At 42.4% G+C, this 16253-nt stretch overlaps 1 protein-coding gene across 2 annotated transcripts in view; it reads left to right on the top strand.

The window, feature by feature from the left end:
• The window catches only part of zw10 (zw10 kinetochore protein), a 17314-nt gene extending 14753 nt beyond the window's left edge, over positions 1-2561 (top strand). For both annotated transcript variants that reach the window (XM_063186377.1, XM_063186376.1), the window contains exons 16-17: positions 1265-1467; positions 1700-2561. In XM_063186377.1, coding sequence (XP_063042447.1) covers positions 1265-1467; positions 1700-1829 — 333 coding nt within the window. In that variant the 3' untranslated portion in view covers positions 1830-2561. The remainder of the gene's footprint in view (positions 1-1264; positions 1468-1699) is intronic.
• The last annotated feature ends 13692 nt before the right edge of the window (positions 2562-16253 follow it).

Raw genomic sequence — 16253 nt, 5'->3', positions numbered from 1 at the left:
AGTCTTTCTTGTCCTGTCTTATATCCACAGAATATTTTGGTGTAGAATCAATGTTTAGTCCAAGCAAGGGTTATTGGCTAGCTCAGTGCAGTTATCATTCCTGGCTAATCCAGCTCCCCAAAATGTAAACAAAACGTGAATGAATGCACGTCATCTGTTTCATCAGGGGGTGTTCCCATTTCCTTGAACTCTGACCTTTTCTGATAGATAGATAGATAGATAGATAGATAGATAGATAGATAGATAGATAGATAGATAGATAGATAGATAGATAGATAGATAGATAGATAAGATACTGTAGACTCATTTTTTGTGTTGGCTAATGTAGCCTATTTATTCACTAACTCTGTTTACCAGGCCTATTTTAACATATTAGTACATCATAGGGCCTATATTGTAATTATTATTATTATTATTATTATTATTATTATTATGTTTTTTCTGTAATGTTTATAGCTCAGGTATGTGTATGTCTAAGAATAGAATGAATACAATGATTTGTCATTTTAACTACTCGTGGCATATACAATTTATTCATCACTACACAGTTTGGATGTCACTAATACCCTCGTATTAAAGTAAGTCTGCAGTACATGTTTTGTTTCGCGTCATGAAAAGAACATACGAGTAAGTGCGATTAATTTGATTAATTAATTACAAATTCTGTAATTAATTAGATTAATTTTTTTAATCTACTGACAGCCCTATATAATATCATATAATATTATGTAATACTAGAAATCTGCTCAGAGAGCACATGCATAACCGCTAACGCACAAACATACGAATGAACACACAAATCGGACGATCACATAACTTCCTTGGCAGAGGTAATAATATAATGGGCCATGGTCACAGTGCTCAATAGGGCTGGTTTCAAGCCCATCTCCACTGTGCGTGTGTGTGTGTCCGCTGTGAGAATCGGAATGTTTCTTGCAAGGAGACCAACTTCCTACACCATCTCCTTTTTATGTCCTGGTTCAGGTCCCTGGAAAGTGACGTCATGTCTCTACTTCCTTTAAGTGTGTGCGTGTGCGAGTGTGTGTGCGTGTGAACCCACTGGACATGCCCCCACCCTCTCTCCCTCCCTCTCTCTGCAGGACATCACCTGCGAGGAGGCCAACTTCCTGCATGGTCGGCAGGAGGGCACCCAGGTTTTCATGCCGGTGCTGTACTGGACTTGTATTTTAACATCTCTCTCTCTCTCTCTCTCTCTCTCTCTCTCTCTCTCTCTCTCTCTCTCTCTCCCCCTCTCTCTCTGCAGGACATCTCCTCGGAGGAGGCCAACTCTCTGCACGGTCTGCTGGAGCATGTGCTGGTGGAGGGCCCCCAGATCTTCACGCCGGTGTTGGACGAGAAGGAGAACAGGAGGCACCAGGAGGAGGTGACCGTGCATGTGGCCCGCTGGATGGCCTTCAAGGAGCTCGCCATGCTGCTGCTGGCCAACCTCAACGACATCCTCAACAGGTGTGTGTGTGTGTGTGTGTGTGTGTGTGTGTGTGTGTGTGTGTGTGTGTGTGTGTGTGTGTGTGTGTGTGTGTGTGTGTGTGTGTGTGTGTGTGTGTGTGTGTGTGTGTGTGTGTGTGGTCTTCAAGGAATTGACCATGGTGCTCAAGGATAACCTCAATGACATCCGTGTGTGTGTGTGCGTGTGGTCTATCTATCTATGCATCATGCATCTTCTCCCTCTATTCCACAGGTGGGCAGAAGGTAAGGGTCCCTTGGCGCTGGCCTTCACCTACAACGAGGTCAAGGGCCTGATCCGGGCCCTCTTCCAGAACACGGACCGCCGAGCGGCCGCCCTGGCTCAGATCGGACCCAGCTTTTGAGCTTGAAGTTCATAATTCTTTTTCTTTTTCATTGGGAGGAGAGGATGACTATTGAGAAATACAGACTCTGGCACAAAGGAAAGAGGAGCAGCATTATTGTTCCTCCTTGATGTGTTCCACAGGCTCAGAACATTGCCTTTGGATGACGCCTGACATCAAGTGTTGGAGCAAGAAGATGATTCCTTTGGATGCTACAGTATATTGTCATGGATGCTTCATGATTCTGATAGTGTGTCAATACAACAGCTGTTTCCCGTGTAGTATTTCCTTTGAAATGCGAAAATATTGACAGACACATGACTTCAACAGTTGGTGCAAGGATGTTCTGGATGGATCATTAGCCTAATGCTCTGTGATCAGGCAGGGATGAGCATTTCGGAGGCTGTTTAAGTACTGTACATCCTTTAGGGTTTCTCATGTGCCCTTTAATGACCTTCAGCTTGCTCTCGACCTCCTGAGAGGCTAATGGACGAATTCTGCAAACACTAAAACATTTTAGCTCACCGTGAAATTTGTGAGGAGTCCTGCTTATATTGTGTTCAACCAAAGCAGTCAAGCTGTACCTCACATTTAATACAGTGCTGTTAAAGCAGTGCTGCATTGACAAGTGCTGTACCATTTTCTTTGTTAATGTTTATTAAATATTGTTATTTTACTATTTGTGTTATTAAAGCTGCACTTACCAAATTGTTTGGAACTGATTAACCTTGAAATCTGGTCCAAACTCAACTACATTATGTCTTGTGATGGTGTCTTGTTTCGAACAAAAAGCAGACTTGTCAGACTGAAAAAAGGAGCTGAGTTTGTGTGAGAAAAGACATTTTAGAAAATTGTGATAAATGGTGAGTAGTGTGTGTGCACATGCTTAGGCTGGCGCATGTGTCCAAAACACGCAGTCACCATAATTTTTTCGAGCTATGCTTTTCTCTTCAAATGGAAACAAACAAGTGCCTTTCATTTCAACAATTACAGTTCTGTTAATCCAGTCCAAATATGTGACAAAAATAATCCCAATAAACATCCTTAAAAAAAACATTGTTTGTCTATCAATTGCTCATAAATCTGGAAGACCTACCCAAGAAGTGGAGTTATTGAAGATGATCATCATTAAGATGGTTCCATGGCTGTTTCTCTAACATGAAAAAAGGAATGAGACGAGTGTCTTGGAAACGTTTTATTGATTATTTGGGTACCTGCGACACACCTGTCAAAGACCCATGGCAGCTCTATCTATAAAAGTTAAAAAACATCTTCAAAATTATTCCATGGTTATAGGGCCAGGTCAGAAACATTACAAATTATTTTTTTATTTTATCTCTTTGGAGTGTGGCTTTTATTTCTCCATATTAATCCTAACAGAAGTAACATTGACTATCTGCCACACCTACTGTCCCTGGATGCATACAGTTGTTCTTTTTGGTCTCCGTCTCTGACATTATCCCTCTTTCCTCTAGAGGGGAGTGCACACCTTATGGTGCTGTACGTAGTGTAGAGTGCAGTACCTGTTTTAGCCACAATCTTACGTATGGCAGCTTTATACTAATGACCATGAATTGCAAGGGACACCAAGGTGAACTAAACCCAAGCAGCAGCTATTCACATCATATTAATACTGTGTGAAGTTGTTTTCTCCTGATGACACCCCACAGAATATGTTTGCGTTTGCCCATTCACTTTGGCACACTTGGGGACACTTCTTTCAGGGTATGCTGGAATCAGCCAATGTGGCAAGGTGTTAAAGGTGCACTGGGTAGGATGGTGGACAGAGTAAGTACTGCAACTATATTGCTCATTGAAACAGTTGCCTATTTGCCTGGTTAACACCAGACCTAATCACAAGTGAGATTAGGTCTGGGGAGTTGCCTATTGTAAATTCTGTATGGGGCCGGAATACTTGGCTATTATGATACACTGCCCTGGTCTCTGATTGGGCAGAGAAACTGTTAAGGTCGGAATGCTTGGCCATTATGACACAGATCCCATGATCTTGTACGTTATGAGTCATCCTCCCCAGACTGTCTTTCAGATCGAAACGATTGTGTAGAACTAAAGGCAGTATGGGAGTTCCCAGGCTAGTTGCCTATTGCCAAATGTGATCTTTCCATGAATATTTACTAAGTAATAAACTAATATTTTCTAGTATGGTATAATTTTGCAGCTAACAATGTCTATTTCTTGAAATTTAAAATGGTGGACATGGGGAAGACCCCCCTCTTCATGTATGAAAAGTACAATTGCATAATGAATACTTTATTTGTGAATGGGCTTGAATTCTGGAAATACCCTTCTAAATATATTACAATGCACCTTAAAGACATTGGGACCCTTCATGGGGAGAAAGGCAATACAGATGTTGTTTTCATCCAGATAGGATTGTTACATTACCGATTAATTTACATTTCCCATTGCAATACACACAATAATGGTTGAAAACATGACTATAAAAGACCTTGGACCCAAATACATGTATTTTTTTATAATCAGTTGTTTTATTGATTGTAAAAGACATGTATTTTTGGGATTACAATTGTATGTTCTGTGAACCGCCCTCCCGCCCAGAAGACACCCCCCTGGAAAACACGGCGACTCCTGCAACACTTCATGAATTCACTCTGCTCTCTGAAGAAGACGTTTCCAGACTCATCACAAGAAGCCGTCCCACTACCTGCCTACTAGACCCAGTGCCCACGAACCTTCTTCAAGACATTGCCCAAACAGTGGTCCCAGCAATCACATCCATCATGAACTCCTCACTCTCCTCCGGCACTGTCCCCTCCGCCTTCAAACAAGCAAGGGTGACACCACTACTGAAGAAGCCTACACTGAACCCTGCTCATGTCGAAAACTACAGACCTGTCTCACTGCTTCCCTTCCTATCCAAGACGCTAGAAAGGGCAGTTGCAAAGCAAGTCACCAACTTCCTAAACCAGAACGGATTACTTGACCCAAAACAATCTGGTTTGAGAAGTGGACATTCAACTGAAACTGCGTTACTCTCAGTGACTGAAGCTCTAAGGACTGCAAGAACGGAAGGACTATCCTCGGTCCTCATACTACTAGACCTGTCTGCAGCCTTTGACACAGTCAACCACAAGATCCTCCTGAGGATACTCACAGCCATGGGAATCACAGGCGTTGTCCACTCATGGTTCAACTCCTACCTCTCTGGACGCACCTTCAGTGTGTCATGGCAAGGGAAGCTGTCTACGATTCACACCCTCTCCACAGGCGTACCCCAAGGATCAGTGCTGGGACCCCTTCTGTTTGCAATATACACCTCCTCCCTGGGACGTGTCATTCAAACACATGGGTTCTCCTACCACTGCTATGGTGATGACACCCAGATGTACCTGTCGTTCCGTCCAGAGGACACCACGGTTTCGGAACGCATCTCTGCCTGCCTCACCGATTTGTCAACATGGATGAAGGACCACCACCTACAGCTGAACCTGGCCAAGACAGAGCTCCTGGTGATCCCAGCTACTGCTCAGTCACAACATCAACCTCAAGATAGGCTCCACCATCGTGACCCCAAACAAAGTCGCCAAAAACCTTGGCGTCATGATTGATAATGAGCTATCATGCTCCAACTACATCAACTCGGTCACCCGGACCTGTCGAATCCAGATGTCCAATGTACGGAATATCAGACCTGTGCTGACACAATATTCTACACAACGACTGGTCCAGGCCACGGTCCTGTCCCGTGTTGACTACTGCAACTCACTCATGACAGGTCTACCTGCTTGTGCGCTAAAGCCTCTGCAGATGATCCAGAATGCGGCGGCACGGTTGATATTCAATCAACCCAAAAGGACCCATGTTACTCCTCTATTTATTGAGTTGCACTGGTTACCGATCTCCGCCCGGATCAAGCACAAGGCATTGACCCTTGCCTACAAAACCATCACAGGAACGGCCCCAGCTTATCTGAAGGACCTACTAACGCCTTATGTTACTGGAAGAGAACTGCGCTCATCCAGCACAAGCCGTCTGGCTCTGCCATCCAGTCGCTCTAGGTACTCCCAGTCAAGATTGTTCTCCGTTGTGGTACCCAAGTGGTGGAACAGTCTCCCAGAGGCAGCAAGACTAAGCACCTCTCTTGCAGCCTTCAAGAAACAACTAAAGACATTCCTCTTTCGAGAGAATCTACTAGACTAATGATTGAACTGGCCTTGCCCCAGGGCAGAATCCTGACATGATGTTTAGTTTAGTTTAGTTTAGTTTAGTTTGTGAGTGTGTGTTTGTGTGTGTGTGTTCTCGTTATTCCCTACTTATTAAAAAAAAAAAAAAAAAAAAAACTAACCCCTCTTTGTAATTGCACTTGTTGTTCTGTATATCTCCTGTGCACTTTGTATTTGCTTGTGATGTTGGCTTGATTATGTCCTCTTCTGAAAGTCGCTTTGGTTATAAAGCGTCTGCCAAATGCAATGTAATGTAATGTAATGTAATGTATGTAGGTAAATGGATATACAAACATGCATAAAGCAAAAGTCATAATAGAAAAAAAAACAATGATAAAAAAACAATAAGATATTGTAGATTATATACAGTTGAGGACGATATTATTAGACTCCCTCCTGAAATTAGACATTTCTCTTGATTTCTCAGTGAGAATGACCATTATGAACCGTTTCTGTTATTCTGGAAACAAATACACTGATGGAGATAATGTCCAATGAGTTGAATTTGCATTTTTCTATCGTTACAATGATGTTTAAACAAAAAAGGGCAAAAATGACAAGGACAAAATCCCTGATCATTAATAGTCAATATGACGCCATTTATTAACCAAAACTGATAACAGGCACTTTGATCAGTTGTTACCTAGGTTGGCACATGCCCCACTAGGGATTTTTGCCCATTTCTTAACTGCAAAGTGTTCTAGCTGGTCCAAATTGCATGGATGCTGAGCATAGACATTTGCCACAGACTCTCAGTGGGATTGAGGACTGGACTTTGAGCGGGTCATTCCAGTATCATGGTTTTAGTGTCCTTGAAGAACCTCCGAACTAATTTAAATATTTACTTTGGGTTACAATGTTGTTGGAGGACCCAGCGATCCAGATCCAGACCCAGACGCCCTGTGTCTGAGGCTGAATAACAGTCTAAAAACTTGATGCCCCCACCACTATGTGTAACTGTGGAAACGGCTTAGTCTCATTAGACCAAAGAAGCACTGGACAACCTGCCTAGATGATTGTTATTGACCTGGCCTCACCTGGAGTTTTTATTTCAAGAAAGACAGCTGTTAGGGCTTGTCATCATATTGGGCTTTGGGGCCATCATCACAGAAGAACCTTCTTACTAAAGGTGGTGCATATCAGAGTGTTATTGAGCTTTGCCTATGAACATTTGAAAGTCAAAAATGAGTTTTGAAAGTCTCTGCTTTCGTCTGATGAGATTCAATTGCACCTGCTTTGATGCATGAATTTTGCTTCTGTCAGGTGAAGAAAGGGATAGTCCTTAAAACTTTATAACATGGTTTCCACAATTAAACATGGTGGTGGAAGCATCATTCTGTGGCAGCCTCAGCCACAGGAAACCTTGTTTAGGTGTATGGCACCATGAAAACAGAAGATTATGATAGAATGTGGAAGGTGACCATGCAAAAATATGCTCATAGAGGAAGCTAAGATCTTCACTGGATCTTTCAATAAGATAATAACCCAAAACTTTCACCCAAAATTGTTCAAATATTGTTCAAGGTTACTAAAACCATGATCATGTTGTGGTTCAGATCTCAATCCTTTAGATAGTCTTTCAGGAGTGCTGAAAAAGAATGTCCATCCTCAACATCCATGCCATTTGGACCAGGTTAACTATTTGCAATGAAAAAATGGCCCAAACTTCCTGGTAGGGCATGCCAGCATAGTTAACAACTAATCAAAGTGCCTGATGTCAGTTTTGGTTCATAAATGGCACTCTATTGACTATTAATGATAAGGGGGCTAATAATTGTGTCATTGCCATTTTTACCCTTTTTTGTCATTGCGAAAATGGAAAAATCCAAATTCAACTCATTGACATTATCTCCATCAGTGTATTTATTTCCAGAATAACAGAAACGGTTCATAATGGTCATTCTCACTGAGAAATCAAGGGAGATGTGTAATTTCAGGAGGGGGGCTAATATCGTCCTCAACTGTAGGTAGGCCTATCTAGGTAGAGCTTAACATTCTTTTTGATAGTTAGCCTATTAATCATCCCTCCGTGATTTCTGTTATGATGTCCACAACAAATTGTTGAAAATGAGAATGTAGCAGAGTGGACATTGAATTATTATTTACCAAAATAATAATTAGTAAGTTGGATAAATCGCGACTACGCCACTAGAGAGAGATGTTTTTCCTCTAGAAAATTAATACAAAGCACACAGGTTCGTAAAAGTATGGCAGAGACAGGATTCATGGACAGTTAGCTTTCTTTTTATTATTCTTTGTATAAAAGGGTATAAATATGGACTCTTCCGGTCAACCAATGCGCACGACTGGGTGCAACACTTAACAAATAATTGAGGCAGTCGGTTCATATGCAAAATAGGGAGGCGGAGCACTCGGAGGGTCACAGGCAGCCTCAAAATTAATGGCTGTGAACGAGGAGCCCGCGTATTGAAGGATAAAACTCGCTGTTTTGAACTAATAATGGTCCGGGGAAACTTTCTTCAAAGTTCACTGCCTGCCTCGTGAATTCAGGGAAATGACAAAAAAGTGGGATAATCATACGTACATCCAGATGACCACGAGCACTTGTGGAATCCACAGTCCCCCCTTATCAGCTCAGTTTGACAGCTGTCAGAGCGCACCCAGCGAGCGGGGCATTCGGAGGGTCCACTATTTACAGCCTTCTCGCTATTTAACCCATGCCTGCAGTTAGGGGCGCTGTCGAGACGAGAGCGCAGCCCATTCATTCTGAATGTAGTCTGCAGTCCTCCGTTGGCGCCCCTACAGTGCAGTACCTGGCGAGTGGAACCTCTCATAATACAACTTCTCCGAGAGCGTTTTCACAGCTGTCAATTTGAGCTGATGGGGGGGGACTGTGGATTCTACAAGTGCTCGTGGTCATCTGGATGCACGTATGCTTGTCCCACTTTTTTGTCATTTCCCTGAATTCACGAGGCAGGCTGTGAACTTTGAAGGAAGTTTCCCCGGACGATTACAAGTTCAAAACAGCAAGTTTTATCCTTCAACACGATGGCTTCTCGTTCACTGCCATTCATTTTGAGGCTGCCTGTGACCCTCCGAGTGCTCCGCCTCCCTATTTTGCATATGAACCGACTGCCTCAATGACAGACAAGAGAGATGGTCTGTTCTTAAAATAAATAAAGATATCACGTGGTCATCCCACACCCCAATGACAAAGTTCCCTCCCTCTATCTCTACTAGTAAAAGTACTACGGCACAGCAAACAGTTTACGTAGTTATGTAGCACAGCAACCCACACGAGTAATAAAGTAAGCAATAGGCCTACACCACAGAGCACGGCAAACCAACTAGGTCGTCCCAGCACCCGGATGGGTAGACAGCGCGATAAATAAAATAAAAGAACAAACCAAAAACGGACAATAAGAGAAACAAAATACAGGACAAAGGAACTCACTTCCTCGGCTCCAAAATAAACAACAAAAAGAACACGTTCACTTCACACACACATCCACTCACTCGATCAGTCACGCAACCCCAGCACACCTGCACTGTAGGCTATTCACAGATCAGCGCCACAAGCGCACAGTCTTTAACTGGAAACAAAGCAGCGGCTCGCTGCAGCAGACGGCCCACGTAGGGAGATCATCCGCTGGTTACCATGGGCAGCGAAGCACAATTACGCCCCAGCAGCAACAGGGGGAAGGACCCGAAACGACACCCAGCGCAGTACCAGGAAACATGCCAACTGCACGACTAGTCAGCAGTCTAAAAGGAGGCTTGGCAGTAGTCCGATCACTCAGCCACACAGAAGCGTTGAGACCCGCCACAAAGATTGCCAAATCCCCGTGGCGCGTCGTTGACCATGGGCTCGTACCTCTCCAGCGACACACTGAATACAGTGGCCCACAAACGATCAAATCGGCCGCCTCAACTGTCGCGCCAGGTAGCGCTTTTAAAAGATAGCCAGGTATCACCAATTACTGCTGCACCAATCCCCTGGCCGGGTGTCACAGCAGACTGCCGCTGCGACTTAAAGCTGCATACCCTCATTATGCCACAAGAAGAAATAGAAAGAAAAACAGAATTACAATTGTATGCAAGTAAATATGCATAGGCTACTATAGTTTCAAAGTTAAACTCTCAATTCCACATAAAGCACATACAAATAAAGGACAAATACATGAGCTGGTGCATGTGAGGAGCCATGACAATGACCACAATCAGCACTCTCAGTTCCCTCTCTGCCTGAAGGGGTACCTTCATGTTTTCCATCGCAACAACAAACTTTTCAAAATGATAAGAGATAGAAGAATATGTTATTTTGGAATTACCACAGTATGTAAATAAATGTCTAGGTAGGCCTATAGTAATACATAAAGCATTAGCAAAAAAAAAAAAAAACGAAATAATGTCAAGGTAGGCACAGGACTGGTGAGGAGCCAGTGACCAAAATCAGCACTCTCTTAACCCCAGGTCCCTCTCTGCCTGAAGGGAGTATTCAGCCTCCCCCTCCTAACCAGGAACCATCTCCCCTACCTTTCTGTCTTCACTGCCGGCAACACTAGAAGCTCTAAAAAAGGAACAGAAGCGTGCGTGCGTGCGTGCGTGCGTGCGCCGGGCCTCTGACAGCTTTGGCTGGACCCTGGACCCTGCCATTGTTATTATTTCTTTTCTTTATTTTATTATTTTCCCCTCCCTGATATAACCTGTATTATAGGCCTATGTGTCTTGAATTGTCCTTGTGGAAACAATGTGTATTGATGTAAGCTACTTGACACCTGAATAACCCCCCTAACTTTAATTAACCACAACCCCCAGCGGAAAACGTGGTACATTACACACCATACCTTTTCGGGATGGTGGCCCCTAACCCCCCGCCCCTTCAGGCACCACTCAAGGGTGCATTTCTTGACAGTGTTGTTGCTAACTAAATCAGTTACTTACTAGGGTTGCAATGCAGTTTCCCATTGCAAACTGAAGTTGTTAACTGGTTAATGTTTTCGAGAAACGGGGTCCTGGGCCTCAGTCTGCATCTTTGATCTGGTCAGGGGTGCATTTCTGGAAAGCGTAGTTCCTAACTATGTTAGCTACTTTGTTGGTTGCAATGCAAGTTCCCATTGGTAACTACTGAAGTTGCTAACTGCTAACAACTACGCTTTTCAGAAATGCACCCCTGAATTTGAGGCCAGAGCGCAGCGGGGAAAACAGCAAGTTTTAAATGATGCAGTGAATGACAGCTATTAGCAGAGCGATTGCAACACTTATTTATCATTGTTATCATGCATCCAAAATTTACACACAGATGATATACTTTTGATTTTATCAATGGAAAACGAATGCGGAAGTGTGTTTTAATTTTTTAATTTTTTTAATTTTTTAATTCTTCATAGCATTTTTCCATAGTGATTTAACCTCATTCCACATGTGTAAATAGTATGGAGAAATCACTATGGATAAACATTAAAGTTCAGCAGGGGCTTACCTCCACATTCCTTTTTCGTCAATAAAGCATCTCATCGTGGGGACGTGTCTTTGAGAGGTATCATAATAACGGTAGGCCTATATCACTTATGCTATCTCTCTTTTAACAGCAGCCATTCACTGCCTTGTTTTCCTCTCCGCATACTCCGCCATGTCTTTTTGCATGGGCGAACGTGATGTGCCAATTGAACTTCTTGCCCACTGAGCCTGCCCCTGGGACTGCCTTTGTTAACATACCGGTAATACAAGAAAAAAAAGAGGTATCTTACACCAATAAAGTCTTTCTTGAGGTGATGGCTTCCTGTGCATACAAATGTTCAAGGAAATGAAAAGAATGCCGCACACTCTGCTCCATGTTTTATTGGTGAAGTGACGTTTCGGCCGTCTGGCCTTCTTCAAACTTACAAAACAACCACATACACAGTGCCTTTATATCAACCCCAATTAGTGAGAACCTGGTCCCCCTAGAGCATAGAGCTCCCCCATTAGTTGGTCACCTTAAATGCTTCTGAGCACAAGGCTCACTCATTAGCAAATCAGTCTTAATTAGATGTCAACATAATACAAGAACCCAACAAAACTGTTCTACTTGTATTACTAAATTTACACCAATGCAATTCCATATAGGCTACATATACTACTGTATCTTCATAGTCGACATGCTATAAACAGACAACAAATTGGCTGCAATGGAAATCACCAATATAGGAAGCTTAAAGGGACAGTTTGGTCAATTTCAACATGCAGTTGTATTGCTCACGCTACCCTTGACTTGTCAGTACCTGGTGATGCCACATTTTTCGGCTCAGCCCTTTCCGAGATATGAGCAATTCTAATGGGGGCAGCGTTTGTTTACATTTTTAAAAAATGAAACATAGGCCAACTCCAAATATTTTCCCAAAAAGTACTGCTGTTTGCTAGTTGTCTGCTGATGTTTTATAACCTTTTGGATGTTTTTGGGAATAAATAAAAATGTTTTTTTGAAATGTAAACAAAGAGCTGCCCCCATTACAATGACCAGGATCTCGGAAACGGCTGAAGAAGAAAAAAAAAAAAATCTCAGGCACTGACAAGTCCAGGGTAGTGTGAGCATTACAACTGCATGTTGAAACTGACCAAACTGTCCCTTTAAGTAGGCCTTTGTGATGACAAAGTTGTTAATTTTCTGTTGCCATTTCCTGTATAGCGTATGACAGTATATAGGCCTAGGTATTTATTAATGCATTTATTTCTATTAATTCCATCTCTAGCTTTCTATAGGTAGAACTTTACAGACCAGCAAAGACAGTAAAGGGTCTGCAATCAGTCTCAGACTCATGATGCAGAGACACATTGTACTTACGTGAAAGCATAGATCATGTTCAATTACAAATCCATTACATGTAATATATAAAAACATATATGGCCCATAAAGAAAAATCAACGTAAATAGAGCAACAGCTGTCACATACAAGGCTGGATTCATTCCTGTGTAGGCGATTGCGTGATATGCCTTACATGCCAACACACACAGGGCAACTACGACAATACAAACACATGCAAAAGGAAACACAAAGGACATTGACTCCATATTGAACACCAAGATCACACCGAATATCCACACAATAAGGGAGATGACGATGGATAGGACTTGACTGGACAAATACAAGTTCACTTGACTAAGACAGAGGGGCGGTCTGAGTGTAAGGACCCCCTCTAGTGCCACCAGCTGGTGGAAACAAAAGCCATAGAGTCTTATGGCACCCCATACAGATGTACAAGATGATGATGGAGGATACGTGTCCGAGAGGAAGCAAGTCAAGAAGTAAGGACATAGTAGGACCTCCAGGGTATCGCTCAGGAGCAGTGAGACCATGAAGGCTGAGGCTCTGCCACCTGTACCTCGCAGCTGACGTAGCCATCGAGTGGCCCAGATCAGAGCAGGCAGGCAAGCAGAAATACAGACGATTTCGAAAAGTGACATTCGGATTCCTGCATGTTGATAAACTGTTCCATTAATTTTATAAACCGTTATATTCTTTTCATAGCTATTATACTCATCATTATAAGGGATGGTGGATGCCTCAGGGGTTGTCATGGCTATTTCTTTGCTCTGCCAAAGAAAAAAAACATTTGCTTGTGTGAACAATTGAGAGAAACTTGTGATAACAAATAAGAGCATGCAAATGAGAATAAGCGAGACCGACTTGGAGGTGGAAAATGACTAAAACTAGAAATGCACTCAGAGAGTGCAGACCTCTGCCAAGGAAGCTGTTAGATAGAACATTTGACTATGGTAGCCTACACCCTAAATTTAATCACTTGTTCCTTTTGTCATTTCCAACAACTCCACAAAAGTTCACCAAATCCGTTCAAACAGACAAACCATTGCAACCAAAAACATAACCTCCTTGGCGGAGGTAATAATATATCTACACGGCACCCGTGACCCAATGTCTTTACTAAAATACATTTTAAACAGAAAGAAAAAGAAAAAAAAGTACTAAAATAATTAAAACTGGGTTGGATTCTTAAATTCTGTATGTTAATATATGAGTCTGTTTAGAGCACTGTTAGGTTTTCTACAAGATAGGTGTTTAGTTGTAGTAAAGAGAGCTTTTTTGTCTAATGATTAGTAAACCTACCTTGGTTGTAGGAGCTTTGGTTTAGTATAATGCCAGCTCACATGAGAACGCTGCCTCATATGAGAGCCTTGAAAATGACAGTGTTCTCCTGTCTGGCCATCTACTGTACATACACATCAGTGTGCCAGATAAGGCCCACCCTCTTACACTGGGGTCATGCCCACCAACCACCAAACATGGCAGACATGCCCACCAACCCACACCTGCAGGTGGCCCAATATTTGAAGAGGCCCTAATACTACAATCAAGGTCTACTGTATGGTAGTTTTCCTTTTCAATGTGTTCCTGAGTTCTACCAGACCAATGTAGAATAGAATAGATAAATAGAATACAATACAGTAGAGATATTTTATTGATCCCAAAATTCAGGTGCTAGAGCATAGATATAATAGGCACATTTTTGCATTCTGCATACATACTGTCAAAATAAAATAAAAGTCAGCTCTGCATTGAGATTTGGACCATTGAACACTTTTGCATCGAAATTACTCATGTGTACAGTACATGAATTCAGTGTGCAATGTTGCAAGCTGTTGTAGGGTGCATGCTTGTTTGCCCTAGTTACTCATGCAGAGCTCAGAAACCACAAACCAAGTTCAGCACAGCATGACAGAAACGGAGAGGTTTGCATCACCCAAGTTTCCAGTGAAACTAGGCAAACTCAACCTGCGGTGCAAAATAGTTTTGTCTGGTCAGTTGGTCTAGCATCACACCGTGACAATCTGTGCTTTGCCATGAACTCTGTTCTCCAATCACATAACCCCACCAGTGTGTGAGTTTGTGGAGGGTATATTTGGACTCTTTCCATTATCTTAACTCCCATCCTACCTTGTGCTTGTGGTCTAGTGATGCCATTGCAAGACGTCATTGATGACAGAAGTTTAACTCAGTATATCGCAAAAATGAGGTTTCTCATTTGCAATCAGGATGTTGAATTGGGAAAAGACCCACAGAAGTTGTTGTGGCTAGGCTGACAGAGGGGAAACTTTGCTCTAAGGAGGCGAGGTGTAAGCAAAGTGTGAGGTCTGAGTCGTCTGCAGGACTTAAGTAGGGTGAACATGTAAGAGTTGGAGTGTGAGACATCCTGCATAATCTTCCTTGCCCTGGCTCCCACGACTCTTGGGCCTTTACACTAAGAGAGTGGGAGCCAGGGCTAGGAAGATTATGCAGGATGTCTCACACCCCAACTCTTACATGTTCACCCTACTTAAGTCCTGCAGACGACTCAGAACCATTCAGGCCAGAACAGAAAGATTGAGGAAAAGTTTTTACCCCCAGGCAGTGCGACTGCTGAACAGAGACTTTTTTAAATAATAATTTTCTTTGTTTTTTTTTTTCTTTAACTTATTTCTCACCTTTTATTTTCTTTTTTACTTTACTTCTTTAATCTTTAATTTTTAAATTTTAAGATGCAGAGCTGATGACCCCATCATCATTTCACTACAATTACCATGTATGTGACAAATAAAAGTACTTGAACTTGGGTCACAAGCACAGGTTGAGGATGGGAGTTAGGATAATGGAAAGAACCCTTTGTGTATTGGAATGTAGACAGTGGTTAGGGCTGGCTTGGCATGGTGACGGCCCCATAAGCAGGGTGATGGCAGCGCTGTGCTGTGTTATTACCTGCCACAATTTGAATGGCAACTGTTGGTTCCACAAATTTGCCAATGGTACAATACCAGGCTATATTTTTTACGCTGCTGTATATACTGGCCTGCCATGCTACGTTATTAGCGCAACAGAAGACACAACAAATCCTTATAACTTTTATTCCTAAATTTACGTCAGTGCATTTACATAACTGTCAACATTTTCTTTACAGTGGGGAAACTTTTAATGTCTCCACGGAGGAAGGGTGAGACCAACACAAGAGGCCACAAGCAAAAGAATAAGACGGGAGGTACTAGTTTGATTCTGACCCAGTGAGTTCCACTGACCATGATCAAAACAAGCTAATACTCAAGTGATGATGATATATTCATTGTAAGAAGATCACATACACATGGAGGTTGCTATAGGGAGTATGATATTGATTAAAATGGTAAAGTTATTATTAACATAAAGGTTGATTTCAGGAAATAATGGCAGGCCTACATTAGAAATATATTTGGGAAATAATAAAGATATTTCGGTGAAAGGATGATCTACATTCCTGTCACTAAAATTACATC

The sequence above is a fragment of the Engraulis encrasicolus genome, chromosome 21 (assembly GCF_034702125.1).
Source record: "Engraulis encrasicolus isolate BLACKSEA-1 chromosome 21, IST_EnEncr_1.0, whole genome shotgun sequence".
NCBI lineage: Eukaryota > Metazoa > Chordata > Actinopteri > Clupeiformes > Engraulidae > Engraulis > Engraulis encrasicolus.
The sequence above is the reverse complement of the archived record's forward strand: the minus strand, read 5'-3'. Positions and strand labels throughout refer to the sequence as shown.